The 27,028-nt window shown below is 32.8% G+C and overlaps 2 protein-coding genes and 1 long non-coding RNA gene across 3 annotated transcripts; all 3 read right to left on the reverse strand.

Annotated features, from left to right (window-relative positions):
- Positions 1-1,488: 1,488 nt before the first annotated feature.
- Positions 1,489-2,452, reverse strand: LOC128991034 (uncharacterized). Its single transcript, XR_008490586.1, has 2 exons — positions 2,358-2,452; positions 1,489-1,906 (listed from the first exon to the last, which is right to left on the reverse strand). It is a non-coding gene; the product is annotated as an uncharacterized LOC128991034 (long non-coding RNA).
- A 10,955-nt stretch (positions 2,453-13,407) lies between these two features.
- On the reverse strand, positions 13,408-14,833 carry LOC128990876 (uncharacterized). Its single transcript, XM_054413505.1, has 2 exons — positions 14,753-14,833; positions 13,408-14,211 (listed from the first exon to the last, which is right to left on the reverse strand). The coding sequence occupies exons 1-2, from the start codon at positions 14,789-14,791 to the stop codon at positions 13,444-13,446; spliced, it is 807 nt and encodes a 268-aa protein (XP_054269480.1). The 5' UTR covers positions 14,792-14,833; the 3' UTR covers positions 13,408-13,443.
- Positions 14,834-22,372: 7,539 nt separating this feature from the next.
- LOC128988362 (uncharacterized) lies at positions 22,373-26,774 on the reverse strand. The gene is made up of 3 exons (XM_054409585.1): positions 26,610-26,774; positions 23,683-23,761; positions 22,373-23,089 (listed from the first exon to the last, which is right to left on the reverse strand). Exons 1-3 carry the CDS (start codon positions 26,649-26,651, stop codon positions 22,854-22,856), a joined length of 357 nt encoding a protein of 118 aa, XP_054265560.1. The 5' UTR covers positions 26,652-26,774; the 3' UTR covers positions 22,373-22,853.
- Positions 26,775-27,028: the final 254 nt, after the last annotated feature.

Raw genomic sequence — 27,028 nt, forward strand, 5'->3', positions numbered from 1 at the left:
TCCTTCCTAAGATAGTGTCTCATTAAAAACAATTATTATCAATTATCAATCATTGAGATGAGGATGCTACCTATTTTAACTCAAATATGAGTAAAGGATAAGTGAATAATGGAGTGAGATGATTTGTGTAGCTTTGTTAGGTCTACTGACTAAGATCAGCTGTTTCATTAGTCAGGATCATCTATTTAAACCCCAATGACCAGAAACAGCTGGGTCTAGTTGCGAACCACGAATACTTGAACATGTGTGGTTCTTAAACATACACAAATGACGTTGCTGGCCCGAAGATAAACACCATTTAACACTTCTGAAATGGAATTGTCAAAATCATATGTAAATGCTATTATATAGTATAGGATTCGGGCCAGTAACATCATTTATTTATGTGTATGATCCATACCGGTTCTGTTCAAGTATTCGTTCTTTTGAACAATCAAAAAGCTACCTTTCTCTGGCTCGAACTGGTGACATTTTGATCCAGGCAAGTACTATAACCACTCGCCTACCCAGCGTGTAATATGATGGAACCATAATAAGACTTTCCTGGTTTGACTAAACGTTCCCAAATTTGCGATTTTTTATGTTGAGCGAGTTTATCTATATATAATAAAATTTAGGTGGTGTCTGTCTGTCTGTCTGGGCAGCTGTCACAACTAAAATACTAAACCGATACAACCAAATTTAAGCACAAAGATGGTCCAAGCATCTAGGAATGTCATAGGCCTATTCACTTCCCTGAGTTCCTCTCGGGCTACGCCCCTTGGATGACCAAAGTTTTGAGGTGAGGTTTTCAAAAGTAAATTGGTCTAGATAAATAAAGGAGAAAAAGAAAATTAAGAATACAAATTTAATTCGGCCTTTTTCAAACCAGCTCCGTTTTGTTAAGTTAAAAATTATAGTTCCACTTCCACCCTAATTCGGATCAATTTTCCATTTGTTCTGGTTAATTGATGGTTTCATCGATAACCAGTGATACCAATCTGTCCACACATCAAACCACCAATATCTGTCAAACTGTTATGGAAGTTGTAAAGCCTCAAATGTACGGTTGAAATGTGTGAGTGATGTGTTTTATTTATTAGCGTCAGAGGATGCAACTGTCATTGTTTTGTCAAGCTCGCTCAACATAAATCATGAGTTTTGCTGTTTTGTTTGTAAATATTATTTTTACATAGTTGTTGGGTGCAGTTATAGCTGTTTTCTAGGCTAATATCATAGATCGTTGTACTACTGTTCAAAGTAAATGCTAATAGAATATTTCGTCGTCAACTTTGACTTTGCCAAAACTAAAAGAGAACGACTGAAAATTATAAAGCCTTTTTTTTCTATAGTATAGTCAAAACTATTAAATAAATATCCATAGAACCACACTCAGTAACAGGTTAATTAAACTTTAGTTTCTACTTTGTAAGCAACTGGCTACAACTAGTTTACATACGTCTACTTTAAGGTTCAAGGTAATTCAAGATTATAACATATTACTCTGAATCAGTTGACAATCAGAATCACTTTATTCATATAATGTTATCTAGCTTAGTAATCATGCAGTTGTAGTAGTGACCGTTCTAACCGTTTGCACCCTCCTATCGCTTTTATTTGTACGAGTGTTCTGATTCCGTTGTCGTTTTATCTTCAGTCGTATTTGTTTCCTTCTACTCTGGTTATTTCTTCTATTGGTTGTCTGGGTTCCTTGGCTGCTAGTTGCTGTAGTTCTCTGACCGTCTATTGTAATCGTTATGGTTTGTCCGTTTCGAGTTGCACCAGTGTTTTGGGTGTTTGCAGCAGGGTTTTGGCTATTGTTTCTGTTGTTTTTGTTGTTTCTATTCGTACGTTTGGCTTGCAGAACGTTTGACAACACTTCCAAATTCGGTGCAGCATAGCCCTCGGTCGAATGAAGTTCGAGGAGCTGAAATTAATATCAATTTATTGAAATTTGTCTTTTACAATGAACAATCAGAAGAAGTATAAAGAGAGTTAATTAACCACTGAACATTTTACGAGGCCTACCAAGGGTTTTTATTTAATATTTCAGTAGTTATCCCTACCGTACGGTTATAATATATAGCCCTGATGTTTAGTGAATATTTAAAGAATCTATATTATTAGAAGTTTTTGTTAAGCTTTAATTTTTGACGATCTATTGATTTTGTATTCATTGTTCTCAAGCTGATTGCCATTATTTTCAAGGAACCAACATTTTGTCTTCATCTTGACCCCGTATAGCGGCTAGTAGCTTGTAAAATTAAAGAATAATTACCTACTACCATAATGCGAATTAATTTACCAGTTTTTGTTGTTCAAATATTAAATGTAGGAATACTGTCTATGAAATTGTTTCAATGTGATTATCAACATACCATACAAAGCAGTAATAACCCGCCACTTATGAAAACACACTTCATCTTAATGGTTGTGAACTACCACCAGAGTAGGCCTACTCTCCTTGACTTTGACACGACTGTTGTTTTGACCTAGATTTGAAATTCAGATTTTCTGTTACGAAGACTTTACGCTTTTCAATCGCTTGTCACTTATGTTTCAGCCACTTTTCATGCCTATCTTGTAGAACCGAGAAAATTGTGAACATTCTTTCCAGGAAAGACTTAAAAGTCAACCTCTTTTAACGCTATTGTATCATGAAAGGTTTAAGAAAATATAAAAATAAAATGCTTAATGTCAGATAGTTATGGGTTTTAAAAATATTTTTATGAATATATTGAGGCCAAATTTGGCATATTTATCTAATATAATCCTATACTTAAATTTTTTTTTTCAAAAAGGTGTCCCCTTCCTGTAAAAGCATACGTAAATACTTGTTCGATATAATGTTAATTAAATGGGAAATAACTATGACTTGCGCATAGGAACATTTTAGTAAAAGTCCAGTCATACAAATTAAAATTTGCTTAATCTATAGGTTTGCTTCGGCGGGGGTGGAAATATTTTCTTCTATTTATTTACTATTCACCCGCGTAGCTGAATAAACCTCTTTAAAAATACTCAATCATTTATATTAAAAATAATTATACCGTATCACTTTAACTCACTTATAATAGAACTCAGAAAATATCTTTTAAAAAATTTGCAGACCTATGTAGGTGTCTATAATGTCAAAATATACCTAAATACGTCAAAATAATTTGAAGACTGGTTTTAATTATTGATAAGCAATCATTTCACATGTTTCACTCGGCAATGACTATAAATTGAAAGACGTTTTAATTTCAAGATATCACTCGACATCACATTTTTTAAAGACATTAAATGTTACATAGGGCTATTAATTTTAATAAATTTTAAAATAATATTTAAATGATTTCCAATAGTTTGTACTGTGATCAGAACCCCTGCTCTGTATTCCATGCTCCCAACAAGTATAGTTTCAATCATGTTTTATTAACCAGAAAGTGAAGGGGTGTTTTTACATAATATTACGGTACATAGACCTGTTTACGGTTAAGGAAGCATCTCGTCGTAGTGTGTAAACATAATAACCGATTTATTATATCTCTTTTCCTACAGTTACCTAACAATGTACATGTTCTCTCACTGATTTGAGAAAGCAAAGTGGCCAATTCGCTCATCAGTGAGACAATGTTAACATTGTCTCACTCCAGATTTGCAACGTGAAGGCACGAAATAGTGAGCGCGTAACATGCAGGCAACGGCGTATGCGCGCGAAATACGTTGGCAGCACTGGCTGTAAATCAGCTAGTCAGCTGTTGTACTGTTGTATTTTTCACTTCACATTAAATGTTATATTAAAAGTTCACTTCTGTGTAAAAATTGTTTATGTCTCTTCACAAATTTATTTGTTTTATGGTAACTGTAGGAAAAGTATAATGTGCAACTCGAGTTCAAAGTACAATTGCAATTGAGTGAGTCAATTGCTCACTTTTCTCACTAGTTGCACAAATAACTATTACCTACGACCGTTTTTTAAAGTAACCATTTCAGTCCAGTTCTTAGAATTGAAAAGTTTCACTTTACAGCTGTTTACTTTCATATCCGCATAGTTTCATTTCATATCCGCATAGTTTTCTCATATCCACACAGGTAACGGACCAATGAGGTTCAAGTATAGAGAGAAAGGAATTAAAATTGTAATGCTTCGAACGTCAACTAATCAGCTGATCAGCTGATCAGTTGACCAATTTAATTGTTGATCCGACTTATTCATGTTGATATTCGCGTATTCTTAATTAAGTTGGTGGAAGTCAAAAAATAAATGAAATATTTGCCGAATTGTACCTGATACAATATTATTTATGGTAAGAATGCTGCTAGCAATGTAATATTTAACGAAGTTTAACAAACACGTAATTACAGGAAATCAGCTGATTATACAACAAGTCGTTGCATCACTTTCAGTGGCAATGACAATACACGAAAACATAACCTCTCTATAGTATATTACGTTACTAGTCCTGAAAATAAGTGTTTACCGGACGAGTGTGGTCGTTCCCGTGCGAGACGAAGTCGAGTACGGGATTACCATACGAGTTCGGTACACACATTTTGGACGAGTGACGTACGACAGTTTACGCCATACTACTAAATCTGTACAAAGCCCAACCAACCAATCTGTATATTTCCACCAACTAAAGGACTAAAAATCACTAGTCATTGAGAGGTTATGTTTTTGTTAATAACCACTCATTGCCACCTAAATACTAAATACAGTACAATCAGCTGATTGGTGTCCGGTAAAACTCATTGCAGCACAGTAGTACGCAATGAAACCCCATTTGAATAAGCTGGCGGCAAACAGCTGTTTTCTGGACTAAATACTTGCGTGGGAAGTTTGTCAAAATAATGTAGTGTGGCGTAAAAAAGTTATCATTAGTGATTGTTAGTAATTAAATCCAGATTGATAGTAATTAAAAAACGGTCGTAGGTAAAGTAGTGTACGCAACTCGCGTTAATAGTCTTTACGACACTCGTAGAAGTTTTCTACGAAATCGTTTTCTACGAGTTTTCGTAGAAATTTTCTACTCGTGTCGTAAAGACTCACTTAACGCAATCGTTGCGTAAACTACTATTTCTTAACTGTTTAGACTAGACTATCTAAGAATATCGCTGGAAAGATTTTGTAAGCATTGGTCAACTGATCAAGCATAATGAAACATTTTATTTTAATATCATAACAGAGTGAGCAATCGTCATAAAACAGAACACAATATTCAATTTTATTTTTAACAATGAATAAAAAATAAAAGAATGATTAGCTCCTCCTAAATTCTACTTCGGTACCTACTAATTTTGTTAGAAGCTTTTATAACATAATTTTCCTAAAAATTGTTTTTTTCCTAGTAGTTAAGATTGACGATTGTACAAAATTAGGCACTTACTATTTTTTAGGAGGGTAAGCAAGGTAAGACGAAAAGTCACCTAGACTTTGAATCAAACTCGTTTCACATTACACCAGCAACCTTGAGATTTCAGAGAGAGCCCCTATCCTAACCTAACCTAAAGTTACCTAAACTAACCTAACCTAACGTAACCTAACCTAAACTAACCTAAAATAACCTTATCTAAACTAACCTAACCTAAACCAACATAAATTAACCTAACGTATTCAATCTAATCTAACCTAACCTAAACTAACCTAAACCAACCCAAACTAACCTAATCTAAACTAACATAACCTAAACTAACCTAAATCAACCTAAGCTAACCTAACCTAACCTGTGCCAACATAGGAATAGCTGATTTTCATTCACATGTAGCAAAACCTACAATACATTAAAGTTACATTGCAAAAGAGTAAACAGTCTAAAACAAGTATAGCACTTTCTAAATGGTATATTGTTTTAAATATTATACCCAAACGTGTTGCCCAATCGCTCACCCCTAAACCTTGAAACTGTAATGAAATGTTGGGAAACGGACTTTCGGCCTGCGCTGCCCCTGACTCGGCCTGGGCTGCCCCTATTATGTGGTGTAAAGGGTAGGTTTCTCGGGAGTAGGTACCTGACCTGAGCTTGCACTTTACCCACTAAATCCCAGGAATCTCCCGGAAATACCTGTGGGGTGGTGGACAGGGTCGTCGACACAGGAAACAGGGCAAATAGCATTGGAGCCAACCTTCTAGGAAATACATTACTATTGTATTAGAATACTGCTGTAATCTTTGGCATTAACGACTCAGAAAGTGATGGTGTCTACGGGTGGTGGATATCCGCCCCAAATAAACCTATTTTTTTCAAAATTTTAGATTAAAAAATACGCAAATTCTTACTACATATAATAAATCTTTTATGCTTCTTTTAATACTGTATATGATAGTGGTTTTAGTACTGTATTATGACAAATTTAAATGTAAAATACTTGCAGTTATTTGAAATTCATTATTTCTTAGGCCTCGAACGCTAAATATGTAACAGATGTTCGTGTACAGTAGTTAAACAATAAAAAATAGTGCATTTCATCACTAGAGGGTACCTATTTAACAGTACTGTATTACGAAACATTTATATGTAAAATACTTGTAGTAATTTGAACTTGAATTCTTTATTTCGTTGGCCGCGAACACTAAATATAAAAGTAACAGATGTTTGTGTAAGGTAGTAAAACAATACAAAATAGTGCATTTCATCACTAGAAGGTGTCTATTTAACTTTACTGTATTACGAAACCTTTAAATGCAAAATACTTGTAGTAATTTTAACTTGAATTCTTTATTTTGTTGGCTGCGTACGATAAATTTTGGCCGTAAAAGTTTAATTTTGATACTTACTTGTTCTGTGTTATTTCACCTAATAACAACAGTACATTTAATTCCATCCAACATAATGTTTGTTGGAAATGCACAATGTTGAATTGTGTGTTCCAATTATTAAATTGCAAATTACATTAATTAATTGTTGAATGAAATGCATAGGGGCATTTAATTCCATCCAACTGAATTTTCTGATTTTGTATATAACAAACTGTAAATTTCTTTTATTGATTGTAAATATCTACATCACTAGAAGCCTTTTTGTAGTAATTGATCATTTAAACACTGCAGTTACAAGTTTAATTTTAATATTTTGTTGTACCAATACACCAGACTGTTAATTAATATATAGGATTATATTTTAAACGCATTTTTATAACATACTTGTCTCTTGTTACATTGGTTTAGTTTTTAATTTCGTATTTTATACTTAGTGTTTATCTGGTTTTTACATAACAAATTGTTATTTACTTTCACTTTGTATTTGCTTGTAAATAGGACACTACCAGAAGTTTTTTTAGGTAAACATTATTTTAAACACTGCAGTTTTTTGTTTACCTTACACCATACTGTAATATAATTAAAGTAGGCCTATCATTATTTTTATACTACGTCTCTTGTTTAAATTATCTGAATGAATGTACTACGAATGTACATTCAGCTGTTAAACTACAATTCACACTTTAAACTGAAACAAGAGGTTCTACCCGTAAATTCACGGGTGAACAGAAACCACCATTAAATTAATTTAATCAACTTTGACTTTATATTTCATGTAAAGGGCCCAAGTTCGAGAAGTTTCATGTGAAAGGATGTTAAAGGCAGTGGAACCTTCATACCTTACGTCCTAAGGTTGGCCGAGGTTGTACCTGAACACGCAGCTCTCTTTCACGACATCTCTAACACTTTTCAATGAAATTGCGATCTGTTAAAGATCGGTGACAACCTCTTGGAACGAACAACATACATGGTTTGTTAATCTCATAGTCATCATGGTTCGAACACCTTTAGTTACTCACTTGTAACAAACAGCTATAAATAGCTTCACTGTCCATTCACCGCGACTCTTTTAAGAACGTAAAAGTAAATAATAAAATAAGTAAACAAAAATGTAAGCAAACAAACTATATTGTCGATTGCATTGGCCAGCTGTTGTTCACTAAATTAATCAAATAATAGCTTCCAAAACATGCAAGGCGTAGCCTTTTGAAAATCAGCCTGTGGGGCAGAGCCCTTAGGGAGTTCATCCATATCAATACTTTTCGGCAAAATCTACACACTCTAAGCTTCATTTTGATATGCCATATGCCTATATTTTTATTTGGTAAATGGCCTTAACCGTTTACATAAAATTTGACTGTATCACTGTAATAATATAATATACTGTTGTATGGATAATATTTTTTTACTATTGAGTGGATGGATTCTTGTAAACAAGCCTTGAAATCATATTAAGTGAGACTAATTCGTCAACGTTTGTGATTTATGAAAGCTATAGTGACAATAGGCGGATGGTGGCCCCACCTTCTGCAGTAGCCTATCTATAAAAGCTATAATGTATATACAAAACTATAATATCTATAACTAATATTATGATGGTCAATTTATACATATCCACTGTTTTTGTATCTTGAACTGAGGTGACACATATGTCGTCAAATCGTCGTTAAAATTGGTTAAAAACTGTTTAAATATACAACTTTTAGCACGGTGTTTGTAACTAAACTATAGCCTAAACTTAGATTTAAATCCATCTAATACCTGCTCTTGCTCTGGAGTGCTCTGGGGCTCAGGTCCTTCTTGGAAGTACCGTACCTAATCCTATTTATAGTTTTTGGCCAGCTTGCTGTGTCAAACACCCCATATCACCCCTTCCCTACTTCCCTCTTACCCACAAAATCTTTTCAATTTACCTATAGGGAATCTTTTGGGGACGGCAGACTCAGAGCTACCCACGTTCCCTATTGTTTGTTGCGGAGGGTAAGTTTCTCATAATCACCCCAGGCCGAAAGTCCTACACTCTGAAATGTTAATTACCCTCCTGATATAACAGCACTGGAGACATCTGGTTGTAGGTTGGCCAAAACTAATTTACTTCTGTCGATGAGGGCCGACGTTGCCGCAAAGCTATTAGACGAACATTTACACACCTTGCCTTGAGTGACTCGAGAGAATTCCGGGAACTTAAATATTCCAGACGGAAATTAAACTCAATTTAAGAGTTTAGATTGCGTTTTGCGTGGGTAAGCTATTTCTGTTTTAAACACCAAAATGAGAAACAGTTAAGGAGCTGCGGGATTGATAAGTTCATTATAGTCGAAAACTATGTTTGAATTAGTTTCTTTAAAATTGTGAATGCTTGAGTTACGAATTTTGAATACAAATTTCTGCAACATTTTATTTCCCTATGTCCGACCTAAACATTTTGTCGAGTAACTAAATATGTAATTTTTGTGGTGTCCGCACTGTAGATAGATATTTTAGGGTGAATATCAGTAAAGAAAGAATATAGTTAATTGTCTTATATGTCTAAAGAGTTGATTTTTTTACCATGAATTAAATCATAAATCACATTCAAATGCTAAAGCTATATTCAGTTTTCGAATAAAAATATCGTAGGTGAGTTGATCCGCAGACAGTTGTTGTTTTTCTATCTACATTCTAGGTATTAACCAAGCGGGAAACGGACAACCTTTCCCAGGGTTAAAATTGACCTGCGAATTTCTGGCCTGTTTTGCAGGGATGGACAACCTTCCCCATCACTAATGAGGGGTCTGGGTGGGACAGGTTGGCCGCCCCTGCTGCCAGGATTATCTTCGAGTTTGACGATAGGTAACAGGGGATGCATAATCCATTGCATCCCCTGTTTTATAGCATTTGCACTGCAATGCACTGGGAGATAATATTACTTCCCTTAAGGAATTGTTAGCGTTTACGGATTTTATTTATGATATTTATTCATGCGATTTGAAAAAAGAAAAACATCAAGCAAAAAGTCAAATAAATTATTATCTAAATATACTAGTGTAAACGTGAGCTAATATTCATAAAATATACCTATATTCATTAAATGTGAGCTATTAAATGACTTTAAACAGTGTTTAAAGATATTTCGCCCACAATAAAATATATTAAGTCTATTTTACGTGTGTAATGTTCAATGACGTTTAAAACTTTAAATTAACATAAAAATAATACAGATCTTGTATGAATGGGAAATGAGACAATTTGTCTGTATTTATTTTGTAAACACATTTTATTATCATATTTATTATTTTATTATTTAGTTGGGTCGTAAAAACTACAAACTTACCATGAAAGAAAATCACATTTGCTATAACACCTTTTAAAATTTCCATTCAACAAGATCAGAACATCTAGAATCTACATCAGAATTAAAAGTCCATGAAAAAAATCCCAATAATCCCAGGTACCTAAAGACTTCGTTTCCAACCAAAAGTCCTTAGACTTTTATCAGGATAAAACCGGATACTTTTAGTTTATAAAGCGACAACTATTTCACCCAATTTTCATTTAGTTTTTTTTTTATTTGTAAAACAGAGGTAAATTATAGCATGTCTTGTTTTTATTGCTTTTTATTATTAACTAAGATTGAATAATTAGTTGTTTTTTTTAGAAAGTATAAGAAAGTCTCATACACTTAGTTAATAGAAATTTCGTTACTCAACAAGGATAAATACAGATAAACAGAACAAAACCATGTATGTAAGAAAATTAGAGGTATGTTGACATGGAGAAAACATTTACACTACTTTTACAAATTCAACATATTATTATTATGACACAAAGTTGATCCATAAGAAAATATTTCAAACAACATTTTCTAACCTTTTTCTCCCATACAAATATTAATAATGGTGATCAGATTATTGTATGTTTTAATGCATTACTGAAAATTAACAAAACAATTTGTAACTTTTTATAATTTTTGTACTGTATATCTGTATTGCAGAGCTTCGTCCCATCACTTGTTCACATTCTTGCATTATCAAATATTGTAAAAAGACTAAACTTACTTTTTGTATTAGTTTTAAAGACAATTCCAATTTCTCCTAAGGCGACATAAGGGTATTTGTTGTACACACACACACACACAAGACTCACAAGGGAGGTGAAAGTGTGTTAGTAAGGAGGGAAAGTGAAGGTGACGTTGACGAATAACTGTTCTTCAACTGCTTCCATCCAAGCAACATCTCTTTGTTGCTGCAGAACACTATCCAAAAATACTCATTAGTCATAGCCAACAACAGCACTTTAGGTGGTTTATAACTTCCAGCAATAAGTCGATTTACATAATCTGTGTTACGAGTTTTAAAATAAAAATACATGTTTTATTAGTAATCTACATCTATGAGTGTTTCAATTATAGAATTTAAATTAACTTTAACTAGCTGTTACCCACGGGCTATGCCCCATTTAACTTCATAAGTATTATTAAAACTATTGATTGGTTAAGTTAAACTGAAATAAACAAAACAGAATACAGTAATGCAAACAAATAATCACGCCTGATTTTAATCCTACTACTATTATAAATGAGAAAGATTGGTTGTATGGATGTATGTATGTTTGTGACAAGTAAACGTGAAAAATACTGGTCGGATTGAACTGAAATTTGTCATGATGATAGCTCACATTCCCGATTAATATTATGGGCATATTCGGTACTTTCCTGTTAAAGGGAACATTCATTATTATCGATGATTTTCAATCGATATATCGATATTAACGAATTGAAACCTGTCAGCTGACAACTACGATAAATAAATATTGTTCAGTATAAAAAAAAATTGAAATGAAACGGTTCCAAACCAACCTAACAAAACTAACCAAACTTGCTGTAACATTTAAAAGTTCCGTTTAATATTCCCCACATGCCTTTTCTGTAATCAAACGGAATTTTTAAAATAGTACAGCAAGTTTGGTTGGTTATGTTAGGTTAGCTTAGAACAGTTTTAATCCATAATAGACTTGATTTTAGCCTAAACAAGACAGTTGTCAATTTGTAATGGATCGTAAAGGGAAAGAAAAATATCGATATATCGATTAAAAATCATCGATAATAATGAATGTTCCCTTTAACAGGAAAGTACCGCATATTCTTATCTCAAAAATCCTTTCGGGCTCCGCCCCAGTGGCTCTACAGTTCCCCATGTTAACCTTATGAGTATTCATATTTAAAGGGAATTAAAGAATTTAACCAGCTGTTTAAACTAAAAGAGTTGGTTCTATAATATCATAGACCGTCAGCTGTGCTGCGGTTACCATAGGTTCTGGCGCACACAGCTTAAAGCACCACGGTAGTTACGGCGTACACGCTGCGTAAACTACAGCGGTGTGCGCCGGAACCTATGGTAACCATGGCAACCGCAGCACGGCTGACAGTCTGATATGCAATTAAAATTTTAAAAGATTTACCAACAGGGTGCAGCACTATTATTTTTTTCATTTTTTATGAAATCAGCTAATTTGAACTAAGCAGCAACAAAACACTGTGATACGCAATGAGAACTGTCAAAGTACGTTTATTTACAGTATGGTTATGTTTTTAATTTCATGAATAATTTGTGATATTTTGCGAATTTTTAATAATCTATCTTTCTCTATTGTGTAGGTGAAGTGGTAGAACATTATGACTATGGTAGATGTATAATACTATAGCATACCGTAAATTTGAGGAAGCATATTTTCTTAAACCGTGTCTTCTCACATTGCAAAAGCAAAGATCGAGTATAACCGCAATAAGCATTTTATACTTATTTGCCAACCCAGTACGAAGGACGGGTACTCTGCTAGTAAGGTAATAAATTGGAAGAATAACAAACAAATGTACAGCTGAGGTATTTTTAACATTGGGTGTATGGAAAGTTTCCTTTGGAAAGAAATTACGACCTTAAAGGATAATTTTTGATTATAATGGATAGTTTTGCGCAAGGTTTTTCGTCATGACGAACATTTTAAGTATATGGTTTATGGAGGTGTGACTTGTAGTTTTCTTAAAAGTTGATGGGTACTTTGGGATTTATATATGGATTGCTCATGTCCTTCTATTCTTCCTTGTAAGGGGATTTGGTTAGGCTATTCTGTTATCTCATAAGAACTTGATAAGTAATTCTATTTAGCCTACTTGTTTAAAGTTTTTTTTACATATTTTAAGCACGAGTTAAGAACCTAAGCGTTTCATTAACCAACAGTAGAACCAAACTGAAAATTCTAAAATTTTTAGATCCGACAACAAATAACTCTTAAATTTTTCACTGAGTCAAAGATCTTATTTTTTTTTATCCAAGCAAATGTCAGAAGTCAATGTGAAATGTTGACAAACAAGTAAAAAACAACTTGTACGTGAAAATGAAAATGGATCACTTTTTACGACATTAAACATTAATTAAACCTATGAGTTGTAGAAGAAAATCTAAATATTCAAAGTATTGTAACCAATAACTTAAACCTTACTACCTTACCTAAACTAGCCTTACTACCTTGTGTACTTTATACTATCCCAATAAACAATTTTGGAAGACGGGTTTAATAGTTTCACTAGATATCCTATTTTATTATGTATCAATAGAGCCAGATATTTACAACAGAATGCGAGTGACAGTGTTCAAAGTCAATGTCACCGCAGAATATGGGGCAAAACACCATATTCTACTTACCAATTTTTATATACTTTATTAAAGGTAATAATTACAGCTTATTCAGTGTTTATTCTTCTTTAGTCTGCTTAATAGGGTCAGCAAGCTCATCACTTCTTCTTCTGTATATAACCTTTCGTTTTCATGGTTTGGCTTTTTCTTGCCACACCAGGGTTTATACTTATGGCCACAGTGTCCTGGCCTATGGCCACAGTGTCCTGGCCTATGGCCGCAGTGCACTGGCCTATGACCTGGCCTATGGTGCTGGCCTATATTCGGTTTATTAGCTTGGCCTGTGGAAGGTTTGCTAGCCTGGTCTACGGGAGGCTTATTCTCTTGGCCTGTTGCCGGCTTAGAAGGCTGTTGCTGAGTTCCTGGCTTTTGTAAACTAGGTTTCTTTCCTTCTAAATAAGTAAAGATTGATATGATCTTGGCGTCTTCGAAACCCAGTCTTTTTTCCTGATTGCCCCTTACTGTAATTTCCTTCAAGTTTTCAGTCACCAGATCATCTTTTATATTATTACCTTTAGTATATGTGTTCTTTCCTACATCTGTTATATGATTGCTTTTGAGCTCACCCTGTGAGCGTATTATCTCTAACACATCAAACCCGTCTCCATGTTCCGTTCTATAGTGTTCTCCATTGCTTTCTGGTGAATCGTGGTTGGCCGTACTATCATACCTCGTTATATCAACAGGAGGGTTATCTGCAAATTTGTCAATCAAATAAGGATCGTCGTTGATAGTTTTGATAATCTCTTTCTTAAAACCAAAATCTTGATCGTCGTCGAAAGAAGGCACTCTAATTGGAGCTGCAGCCAATGCCAAAACCTAGAATGCATAAAATACCCGTTAAAATACTATTTAGGCAATATATATTTTTAGATCGTCCTCTCCACAACTTTTTCTCAATGTGACACAATTGTCCGTGATTGTTGTCAGATATGTGTAAGGCAGTTTGAAAAAAAGTGTAAAAACTCATTTTACAATGGTTTAGTTGAAACTAAGGATATTATATAAATGTTAATTTTTCGTGTGGGACTAATAAAAAGTATTGGGTTTCAGTAAGAGTGGTGATGTTTCAATAATAATTTAATACATAAATATAGTCCATCTAAAAAATAATCTGGTACAACATACTATCCTAAGAGAATGTATATTATATACACTAGCAAATCATAAAAATTGTATGTGTATAGAAATAACTAATTATTGTTAAATCATGTAAAAACTACCAATTGCGTTTCAAAACTGTATTTAAAAGTGTTACGTTTGTGCGTAGTTATTCGATGATGCATACTTCATAACAAACTTGAATCTATACAGCAGTTATAATTAAGGAAATATGTATTTAAAAACTAGTTTTACATACCCTTATCAATAAAAGAAGTGAAGAATACACAAAATCCATCTTGAAAGCATAAAGACTACAGCTTGTTATGCAGCGTCTCTTCTCAAGGACAAACATTTTCAATCCATCTATGTGAGTGACATACCATGACAAACGTACATTTAAATGTGTTTTCATAAATTTAACAATGAAGAGCGAAAGTTAAATATATTTGTAAAATATGTGAAAATATTAATTATCATTTCATCAATCATTGAGAAGCTTTTGACACAAACGTCTTTTTCGGAGAAATACATTTTAGGCATCATGAATTTGAGTCATATTCTTTTTTCAAGACTATTACCTTTCACTAAACACTATATCTGCCCTGATTGAAAATATCGATCGTCTAGTAAAATGTCAGTCTGTCTCTGATGAAATCGTGGTGGCTTGGCGCCAAACAGGGAAACTTGAATCAAAAAACTACTATTTATGGCCACCTAATAGTATATATACTTAATATTTTGCTGTATACAAAATGTTCATCATTGGCGTTCTAATTAAATTGTACACCCTAAGACTTTAACAATGAATTTACCAACCATTCAACCATTCGAACTGTTTGCTTTAATTACTAGTCTAAATTACAATAACACCATAGTCAAACCCATCTGAAAGAGATATAACGTTTCTCTAGGCAAAAAACGTTTATCTTCCTAGAAATATATAAAAGTTTTCAATAGAACGGCCAAGCTTAAAATATCGTGATAGTGAAAATGCAAATAAATTTCATTCGATGGATTATACGTCAAATTAATTTTAATCGGATCTCTTTGCATTAAATTTTAATGTATGAACTGCTTACACAACAATTAATGAACATAATTGTATATTTATTACTTGCATTACTATAAGGTTTATTTCACTGAAAATACTTTGTCAGAATGGCATACTTTGCAAATGGGACGTATTTAACGAAAGTTTTAAGTGTTCATTAGAGCTGAAAACGTTTATATACGTAAAATGGTTGCGATGCCTGCATATAGTAATCCTTTGTTGCTGATTTTGGCAACTAGATTCGGTTCTTCTGAACCATCTTCAGGCCTCAAGGTGTCGAGTAATTACTTCATTCGAAGGTCGTTAACAAACAGAGTTCAATAATGTTTGCGACCTTCGAATGAAGTGATTACTTGACACATTGAAGCCTGATGATGGTTCAGAAGAACCGAAACAAGTTGCCAAAACCAGCAACAAAGGATTGCTATATGCAGGCATCGAAAGCCATTTTAAGTATAAAACAGTAATCCGGAGCCTAAACAACTATGTTTATATACGTGTTATATGTTAGAAACGTTGCTAAAATAAATTTATTTGTTGCAAACTAAAAATATTCTCAATTAAGTATAGTAAGCTAATATCAGTAAGCCTTCTTCTATAAAAAAAAATTGTAAAGTAGGCAAAGTAAAAAAACTTACTTTAAACATATCCATAAGAGCCGTTTTAATAAAAAAAAACCTAACATGCATTTTTTAATCGATCAAGTTTCACTATATCATTATTTACTTGATCTTAACACATTCTTTTGGTTAAACTGAGTTTTAGAGAGTAAACAAATTATCCACAAACATGCATGTGACATCACTCTCATTGAACTTTATCATAAATGACATTTCAAAGTATAGTAGAACTTCATCCTAAGCTTAATTAAAAACTTATCTCAAAGTGATTTTAATCAATAGCGTTCAAGATCTAAAGGAAAACAGTGGTTACTACAGAAGGCTAATTGGTTTTTGTTTGAAGTAATTTTAAAATGTTTAATACTTTTATAAAATATGTAAAGCCAACCATTCAGTATACCTCCCGTTTAACTTTGATTAAAAAGTTAAACTTTTATTACTTCAAAAATTCTGAATGACATCGTGGTTAAGGGCCCTTGAATACATCTGCCAATAAATATATCAATACTTCTCCCAATTCATCCCCGGATGAGCAATAAAGGTTTATTATTACGCTCAACCCATTTAACACACCTGTACTAAACTATGAGTTTTATTTTCTTTGTTTGTAATATTTGATACAAAATCTCAGAATCAAAACTATAAAAAACTAAATAACATTATATGTAAAAAGTATATCCGTTTTAGGCCACCATTATAATATCAACAACCGCTATTGTCACATAATATACTGTATTGTTTTATAATGTTGTGTTGTGAGGATTTGAAATATAAAATAAATTATGTGTCTCTTTAAAAAGAATCCTAGTTCCTTCTTCTTATTATATTTTTTATTTTAATTAAGTTATTTTATATTTCTACTTAGAATATCCTAGTAAAATGATTAGAGTATTTATAAATTAATGAAGCGGACTTATAAAAATAATTGCCTTTAAATGTTTATGATTTGTGTGAACGAAAATATAAAGGCAATTAAATTGTTGTAATTATGAATACCGTGTTCAGTTGAAATGCAATGTGGTTTCAGGGAATTGCTGTTCAACATTAAATATACCCCTGGATGTTTTAATCCCAGATTATTTAAGTTAACGTTATCCACATTTCAATCGACCCATATAAATCCTGAATTTAAGGGATTGCATTTGTAATCAAATAAAATGTATTAATCATTTTCATTATATTGTCAATAAGAAGAATTACTTTTTAGAATTAGAGCAAAGTAGTTATTGAAAACGGTGTACATCGTCACTAATATTTGTCTGTAGTTGTATTTAAAAGTGAATCTTATCACAATATTAATTTTATGGGTTTAATAATTTATATCGTATGGATAATGTAAACATTTTCATTTTCTATTTTTTACACCAATAAAACCCACAAACTAAGGTAAAATGCCTTAGTGAATGTAGACTTTAATACGTAAGGGTGAACTCAATTTCTGATAAGTACGAAAATATTTAATTAAATTTTTCCGCTATTTCTAAAGAGGTTATTATTTCATACTAAATACCACTAATGCGTACACAAACACAAACATGTTCTAAACAAACATAATGAGTAAAAATAAGGGCAAGCACTAAGAGATAAAAAATCAGAAACGCCACAGTATCTTTCCCAGGTATACAGTATACAATATATTCTGGAACAATTCCCCCATGTTTGGGTTCGATCTACTGGACAGTTTGACAATTAATAAACGACTTATGGACTTGAAATATCATTTATATCTGGATTTTGTGTTTTACAAATGCTAATTGTTTACTTGACTCGTACGAAAAGATTTACTTTCTAGGTGTGTTATAAATTGGAGGGTGCTTAGTAAAAGGTAATAGCAAACACTATTAAGCTTTTTAATATGAGGCATATATTTCTAACCAGTCTCGGTGTAGATTTTAGTTCACAGTTTATGATTTTTTTTTATTGGGGTAACATTTAAAACAAACCTGTCTCGCGACCCCGAGTGCTCGGTTGTTTTAGTGAATTTCCCATATAGGGAATAAGCTATTACCGTAGTACTCATGGTAAGACCTGGACTCTGGATTTTTTCGTTTTGAGGACCCTAGAGGCCAAAAACAACATCCGTTCAAATTCATCAAAATCGGGTCATTTTTGCTCGAGTTATCAAAGTTACAAACCATTTTGTAGAGCTTAAAAAACAAATAATTTAGACGCGTTGTTATGCGCCTAATGGTTACGGGGAAATGCCAAAAACTGTAAATTTTAAATCCCCATGTTATTCTTATGGAGAATAAGTCAACTGTTGTAGTTTGCTTGTATTGTTTATGATCATATTTTGATCGAATTTGGAAAATACATTCATTTATTACTAAACTTTTAACATTAAAAACCCCCACATTTTTACCATACTACTCGTGAAACTAATTCTATTTAAATAGGGGATAAATATGATATTTTTATGGAGGCATTTCAGTGTAAATCCTATCAAGCTAATGGAAATTCGCTTAGTCTGCAGGTTTGCTGCGGCGAGGGGTGTTTACTGTTTAATGTCCGTCTATCAATGTGGGTGTTCATGTGTGTTCTATCTTCGATGACCACCTTCACATACAGTCGAGGTAAATAACCTGAACGACACCTTGTACGGCCTGAAGATGGTTCCTTAGTGAGTGAACCGAAACTCTAGTTGCCACAAGCAGCACTTTCGATTACTGAATGCAGGTACTTAAACCATTATAAATTACGTAACCTTTTTCTCTATATCTTTATCTGTAAACCAAATATTTGTTTATTAACGAATTGCTGGCAAATTTAACTTGCCATGTTTTATATTCTAAAACTACAATATTAAAAATTGTATAATCTAAAAGTGGTTAAATATTTTCTTTATTAGACTAGGCCTACTTACATCAATACTGTCAATTTTATGATTCAAACTGTAATCGAATTTTCACATTTACTCAAAGCAGGGAATACTTTATGCGAATGCTCATCTCAAAATTGAATCATTTATGGATAAGGTTCCAAGTGGAGTTGTAATGAATAGCAGACTTAGAATATGGGTCAGATGATTTCTCATTTCTCAAATATCTGTGGAAGATTTATTTCCCTGTTTTGAAAATTTCCATCCAGTGAGGATTATGTGATGCCATTTGTCCTATCAACGACATTAAATAAAACTGAAATCTCCTAATTTGACAATAAGTATATGGCATTTATTCAATTTACAAACAGTGTTTGAATCTTCACAAAATACTATACACATCTATCTATGTTCCTTTTCCCTACTACCCCTAGCATCTAGTGCTAGCCCCTAAAAAAACACCATAACCCCATACCACCATGTCGTGTTAGTGGTAAAAAATAATTTATAAATAAAAAACTTTTTTAAACAAAACGTTTTTAAACGCCCTAAAAAGTAGAAAATAATTTACAAATAATTTATAAATATGTTGAGAGAGTATAAATACTTGTACGATTTAAAACGAAAAACGTGGGGTGCATGCAATAGATAGTTTACAATTACCTTCACTTACTGAACTAATGTATTATTATCAATTAATTGCATGCACCCAACGTTTTTCGTTTTAAATCGTACAAGTATTTATACTCTCTCAACATATTTATAAATTATTTGTAAATTATTTTCTACTTTTTAGGGCGTTTAAAAACGTTTTGTTTAAAAAAGTTTTTTATTTATAAATTATTTTATACTTTTTAGTTTTAATGTGTCTGCATGTTAAATCTATTTCAAGCATCTATATCAGATTAAGACAGAGGCATGTGGGAAATCTAAGGTTTATTTGAGTTTCTTTGCATATAATTATGTATTAGATTGCATGTATGGCCTACCTACTAACTATAAATATATCAATTTATTTAATCGCAATGTTTCTGAAATATAGTACTTCTCTGCAATGCATTCACTCTAAATATTTATTGTTTACTTTATAGAATACTAAATAAACAAAAATTGACATTATTTACAAACACCTTGATACCTGCAATCAGATTTTTTATCTTTATTTTGAAATGTTTGTTTGTATTTTTTTTTTTTTTTTATCACAATTTTATTTACAATCTGTTCATTTTTAGAACATTTAGCAAATACAATAACAAATTTTAATAAAACGTTAGTTAATCTCTGTCCATTGACAGAGCTAACTTAAAAATATTTCAATGAAAACATAAATATGTAAATAAACAAGGGAAAATTAAATTGTTCAAACAAAACGTGTGCTTAGATCCAAAACATGAATCCTTTTTAGCCTGTATATACTGGTGCTGTTGTCCAAGAGGTTTAGAGCCAGGTGATTAGGGTGATTTTCAAGTTTCTTTAGATATTTTGCACTAAATTTGGTTATTTCCTCTTCAACCGTAGGAATTCCACTGTCCTTGTGAAGGATATTGTTATTAACATACCACGGGGCTTGCAGAATGAACCTTAAAACTTTTGACTGAAATCGTTGGATAATGTTTATGTTCGACATACTGGACGTTCCCCACAGTTGGATTCCATAAGTCCAAATTGGCTTCAGTATTACTTTGTATAGTTTGCAATGGTCAATTTTGATTTACTTTTTAGGAGCCAGGAAAGATTTTTAAATTTTAAATTTAGGTACATTCTTTTATTCCAGATATGGGTTTTCCAGGTTAATCTTTTGTCAATCGTCATGCCGAGATATTTCACATCGTGGGATTGCGGAATTTGGACATTATTTAAGGTTACAGGAGGACAAGTACCTAATCTGGTAGTGAAGGTCACATGAGTAGATTTGCTCTCATTCACTTTTATTTTCCATGTTTGCAACCATTCTTCTAAGTCATCTAGGGAATTTTGAAGATTAAGTGAAGCTACCAATGGATCAGGATGGGACGCTAAAATAGCTGTATCGTCAGCAAAAGTGGCCACAGAAGTATTCACATTTTCAGGTAGATCGGCTGTAAACAGAGTATATAGTACAGGTCCGAGAACACTTCCTTGGGGAACGCCAGCTTGAATTATTTTCTATTTTTTAGTTTTTTAATGCGTGAGGATGTTAAATCTATTTCAAGCATCTATATCAGATTAAGAAAAAGGCATGTGGGAAATCTAAGGTTTATTTGAGTTTGTTTTCATATAATTATGTATTAGATTGAATGTATGGCCTACCTATTTATATATCAATCTATTTAATTTATTGTTTACTTTATAGAACATTAAATAAATAACAATTTACATTAATAACGAAAATCTGTATATCTGCAATCAGATTGTTTATCTATATTTTGAAATGTTTGTATAAAGAATCTCTTGGGAGCATAACCTGTACCTCTTAACCTCTGCTCTTCGAACTGTCAAATTTAAGTATTTACAGCTGACTTAAATTAGTTGATATATTTACATCCTTTCAAAATGTAAACATGAAAAATTTGGAAGCCAATGGGGCGTAGCCCAAGGGAAATTTCAAATTTAAATGATATAATATTGCATTGTCATGTATTTGTGAGCTATGTTTCAAATTTCAAGTCTCTAGCTTATCGGGAACATCGTTTAAAATTGATATCAAAATTTGTAGGAAAGCGAGCTAATAAAAACAAGCCCATGGGGCGTAGCCCGAAAGGAAATATGAAAATTAAATGATATAATATTGCAATGTCATCCATTTGTGAGCTATGTTTCAAATTTCAAGCCTCTAGCTCATCGGGAAGTATCAAAATTTGCAAGAAATCGATTTAATAAAAACAAGCCCATGGGACGTAGCCCAAGGGAAATATGAAAATTAAATTGTATAATATTGCATTGTCTTCCATTTGTGATATATGTTTCAAGTTTCAAGTCCATAGCTCATCGGGAAGTTAGTATAAAATCGGTTGCAAAATTTGTAGCGGACAAGAAAGCGACCTAATAAAAACGTTTTAAATTTAAATAATCCATGAGGTCGAGGTTGTCTTCATAAAATAAATGAACTCAGATTAAGAAATAAAACTTTGATATATATTTCCATTTTCTTTTATAACTTAACCTAACCACCCTATATCTGTGATTTTGGCGCTGTGGCACTAGCACTAAGATGCTAGGCCTGGGATAGTAGGCCTGGGACAAGGGACATACTTCTGTTACCAGACTGTATTTTAACTTGCGGAATATTAATAGTCCGGAAATTAAAATCTGACCGTGTCAGAAAATCTACACGACCAAATGGGGCTAGAGGTAATTTTGTCTTCTTCCTCAACTGCAAGAGGTAACTGAAAGGAAGTGAAAGGTCTTGTTCTGAGTTTGGATGTTTAGTTTTACTTTTGAATATTTTAATAAATCATTATTCACTATGTATGTCATTTAATCTAGTTTCCCCAACACTAACCTTGTACCGGGACGGTGACCAAAATTAAAGTAAAAATGCCTAGGGAAAAAGTAAAAATGGGTTTTGATACTAAGTTGACACTAATTAGGGCAAAACAAAATTAGGTGACTATGATGGTACAATTTAACGTAGCCTAAGTTTTTGTTTGTTTTAAGATGTGATGTAACAACTCATTTGTAAGTGGCGTTCTCATTTCTTAAATTTATCTTTTTATTCATATTACACGTTTAGTAGTATTTTAGCATTATTGCGTCTCTTTTGCCCTCCAAATGATCAAATACAGCCAATCTAATTAAAGCTAATTAAGTCAATTTACTATGAGGGAGGAAGGGGACTTGCAACATATTATTAGAAAGAATATATTTTCGGTGAAGAGGCTACTGCTTCTCAGTATTTAATACCCAATGCAGCTCTATATTCTGCTAATTCTTGTTCTTTTTTTCGGTCATATTCGGCATTCCACTCAGCTCTACGACGTCGTTCTCGTTGATGCTTTTGAAACTTTAAAAGACGAGGAATAAACTTTATATCCAACACGAGGTTATTCCAAAATGAGGGTTTGGAACCTTCGAACTTTCCTTCCACGACTCGCCCATAAGGAGGTAGCTCTACCCACTTTTCTTCTGAAACCAAAAAACATAATAATAACTTGATGTCATCAAAATCCTTTTCACTGATAAATTCAAGCGCTCTCTTCCTATTTGTTTGTTTTTGTCTACACGAGAAGACAACTTTTTACTTTCACCCCCCCCCCCTTCACATACTATATGGAGAAAGTATTGCTTTCATCGAAATTTTAAAGTTTGCATTGTCTATGTGGGTTTTAAATACGTTTTAAATACGTGGCACTCTAAAATATGCTGTTTAAAAAGATCTCTGCAGTGTAATACAACCGTTTGGCATTGTTTGCAGTATAAATAACCCCACCACGGAAAACCTCCTTTTGTATGAACATGTTTATATATTCGGTCCCCATTATTGTACTTTCGCTAATGACCATTAGTGCGTTTGTCTAGAATTGTGAGGGAATCAGGTAAAGCTATCGTTCGAGTCAGGTTTTGTTTTAGGTATTTGACTATCATTTATGTTACAGTATCACCATAAGGTTCTGATGATCCCGTACTTCTTTTACTCTCGGTGATGAAGACTCTAATAGGAAAGTGATTTGCTGTAATATATTGAAGAATGATTAGTCTTCAATAGTTTAGTGACTTACCAAATGATTGATAGGGAGTATGAGCCTCATCTTTCATGAGTAGATGCTCATTCGATTCACCCTTCGCTTCGTAAAAACCCTGAAAAATAATAAGAAAGTCTCTAGTATAAGAAATATTTAAGTAACACTACTTATTACTCTACTCTTTGTATATTTACTTTATACCCATTCTCTAATACAGGTGCTTCATGTGTGCAGTTTTATACAAATTTAATTAATTCAAGTATTTTTTATAAATATATTCTACTAGCAGAGTACCTTCGTACGGGGTTGGCGTATTAGTATAAAATGCTTATTGCAGTTATACGCGTGCTTTGCGTTCGCAATGGGAGAGGACACGGTTTAAACACATTTGGTTCTTTTAATTTACGGTATGCTATAGTCTAGTATTTTGTTGCTAGTTGGTTCAAATTAGATGTTGTCATAAATGCAAAAATAATAGTGATAAAATACACAAAAAGTACACAAATACAAAAAAATAATACACCCTGTTGGTAAACCTTAAAACTTTTTAATGCTTAATATCATAGAACCAACTTGTGCAATTGTAACAGCTGCTCTTTTCAATATGAACTCGATAAACCGTTGCTCGAAATCGAGAAAAACTGCAACTTGTAATAAAAGAATATAGAACAAAAATAAAAACAGCAAGACCTCAATCAAAGAGTCACTTTAAGGTAACACAGTACTCAAATATAAAATTTAATTTTTTGTTTTTTTTTATTTTTTTGTTTTGTAGAACAGACTTTTCCGAACACGGAGATAATAAAAAGTAAGGGAGAAAAAACTTATTTTTAAGATGTTAAGCTACTTTTATAAACTATTGCAGCCTAATTTAGCATGTCCAAGGTCCTACTACTAATCAAGACGCAGAGGGTACGCCGTCAAATATTAAATTTTTTAAACATTTTTTTATTATTTAGTTTTGTAGAACACACTTTCCTGAACACGTACATACCAAATATTATGGAAGAAAAAATTATTTTAAGCTATACAGCGACATTTATACACTTTTACTTTAACATTCCCAAGGGTCCTACTACTACCCGTGACAGGGGGTACTTTTGTCGTTTTGCGACAAGTGGTTTTTAGTCAGGTACACTTTTCTTCCTCAATTATTCTTAAAAAAATCCAATTTTCTTCCAATTTTAATAAAAATTGGTGTGTGTGTTCCTCATATGATAAGGAACAATAATACGAATCAGTTTCCATGACAACCAAAAGCCTTTGAAATAAAAAAATATTTTATGTTAAAAAATTACAAAATATTTTATAACATTTTTAAAATCATACTAACAATTTAATTTTGCTCAAAAACTTTTTTGCTTCATATTATTGTTGGTAATAATGTATTAAACTTAGTACAAACATTTCAAGTTGATAGGTTAATATTTGTTAAAGTTATGTGTACCTTAAAACTGTCATTTTAACATGGGCGGGAGAGGGAGTACTGTGTCACCTTAGTAGTTAGTAATTTCTATGACAATAGAAATATGAAAAATGTTATGTTGTAAAAAATTATAAAAGTACAATATTTAAATATAGATCCGCTCTCATACTGCTTTGGTTATCTCTTATGTACTCGTGTGGCGGGTGCCCTAATGTCTGCCACAGTCTTAACAGATTGGGCAATTAGGTTGGCATTGTGACCTGCATATTTTCATTGTATTTTTTAAAATTGTGTTTCATGCGCTGTTGGGTTCCAGTGCCAACGTCTTCGGTATACATACCTTCTGGAGGAATTATATGACCCTCTCAGTGGTAAAACGTATCATGGATCTTGAAATTGTAGATCCCCTGTGTGATCCTCTCATCTAAATGAGCTTCAGAGCTGACCATGGCAAAGGCGGAATTGATTTTACGAATTTTATCCAAATAATTTCTCGATCTAAGTGTCACATCCCTGTTTACACATTGGGAGTTTCCAAAAAGTTCCTGAAAGTATGGTAGATTCCGCAAATGAGGTAAACGAACCTTTCATTTATGGCAACAAAGAGTAAAAATTGAACCGTCTTGGCCAGTCTTTTCTTGCTTAAAGTGTAAGCAACCACAATATAAACATTTAACGTTCATTTTTCTGAGGTTGGTTGTATCACTACGACGGTACTGCCACTCTGAATCCGTCAAATGTTCCATTGGGAGGTTGATGCAAGCGGTCACATTCACGTTCCCTCCAGCCACCACAGTTCCTTCGTCTTACTGGTGATGGGGGCGATTAGTTCTTTAAATTGATGTATCACACAGCTTATGTTTACATTTGAAAATTTCCGAAAAAGCACCCCTACCCCCCAAATTGGGGGGCCTTTTTGGGGATTTTTTTCAAAATTGTACATAATTTTATTGGATTCGGCATGTCCAAATTAAGGAGGAATGAGAATGAACAAGTGCTAAAAGCCTTACCTTTGTACACAAAAGATATGGAAAGTTTTTAAATGAACCCTGTATATAAATATAATAAAAATAATACAAAGATATATAAACACACACATACACACCGCGTCCCTAAAAGAATGGATCAAATCTACAACTTAATATACTTATTGTCGAGGGTCAAAAAGTGCTAAAAGCCTTACCTTTGTACACAAAAGATATGGAAAGTTTTTAAATGAACCCTGTATATAAATATAATAAAAATAATACAAAGATATATAAACACACACATACACACCGCGTCCCTAAAAGAATGGATCAAATCTACAACTTAATATACTTATTGTCGAGGGTCTTAGAAAAGTCAACAATGGCATATTTTAAAGCTGGCTTCTTTAAGTTTTGTTTAGTACCCTTTAACAATATTCAGCTGTTTCATTGTTATGTGCAGGCTTTAATTTTCAAATCATACCATTGCAAATGGAGGTGTAGTTAAGAAGCAAAGTTTATTGAATGGCTTATAGAGACGAACCTAAATCTACGGTTGTGATATTTACCAAGAACAAAATCAAAGAGGAAACTAGAACCAAACGAATCATTTGCACTTGGTGAATCCGAAACTTATACTGTACTCAATATTTTAAAAGTTAGGCTGATCAAAGTCACTCACACGTACAATTTTCCTATTGGTTGTTAGAGGCAATCATCAAAACTAACCAATTAGTCAAACTGTTCTGTTGATAAATGTTCTATCATTTGCAAGCAACTGTGACAGTTTAAAGTGCCTAACATTTTCCTTGAAATGTAACTTGTAACTAACTAGTAATGTAACCACACCACCACAAAACTGCAGAAAAAGTAATTTTCTATTTTTCTCATTGGATTTTTACAAAAATATTTCCCTAAAAAGAAATATTTATTTCCTTTTAAGTAACAGTGCCAGGTTCAGAGCATTGCTCGTAGTGTTTAATATGTT

This window comes from Macrosteles quadrilineatus, unplaced genomic scaffold (genome assembly GCF_028750875.1).
Source record: "Macrosteles quadrilineatus isolate MER2022 unplaced genomic scaffold, UCM_ALF_1.0 Scaffold_3__2_contigs__length_128488019, whole genome shotgun sequence".
Classification (NCBI taxonomy): Eukaryota; Metazoa; Arthropoda; class Insecta; order Hemiptera; family Cicadellidae; genus Macrosteles; species Macrosteles quadrilineatus.

Bases quoted from the DNA above. Each gene is read 5' to 3' on its own strand.
- LOC128988362 (XM_054409585.1), bottom strand. From the start codon at position 26,651: ATGATTCGTTTGGTTCTAGTTTCCTCTTTGATTTTGTTCTTG. The intron at 23,762-26,609 runs GTAAATATCACA...ATTATTTTTCAG, and splicing joins CCTCTTTGATTTTGTTCTTG to GGTTTTTACGAAGCGAAGGG. The intron at 23,090-23,682 runs GTAAGTCACTAA...TTTTGGTTTCAG, and splicing joins TACTCCCTATCAATCATTTG to AAGAAAAGTGGGTAGAGCTA.
- LOC128990876 (XM_054413505.1), bottom strand. From the start codon at position 14,791: ATGGATTTTGTGTATTCTTCACTTCTTTTATTGATAAGG. The intron at 14,212-14,752 runs GTATGTAAAACT...TATGCATTCTAG, and splicing joins CACTTCTTTTATTGATAAGG to GTTTTGGCATTGGCTGCAGC.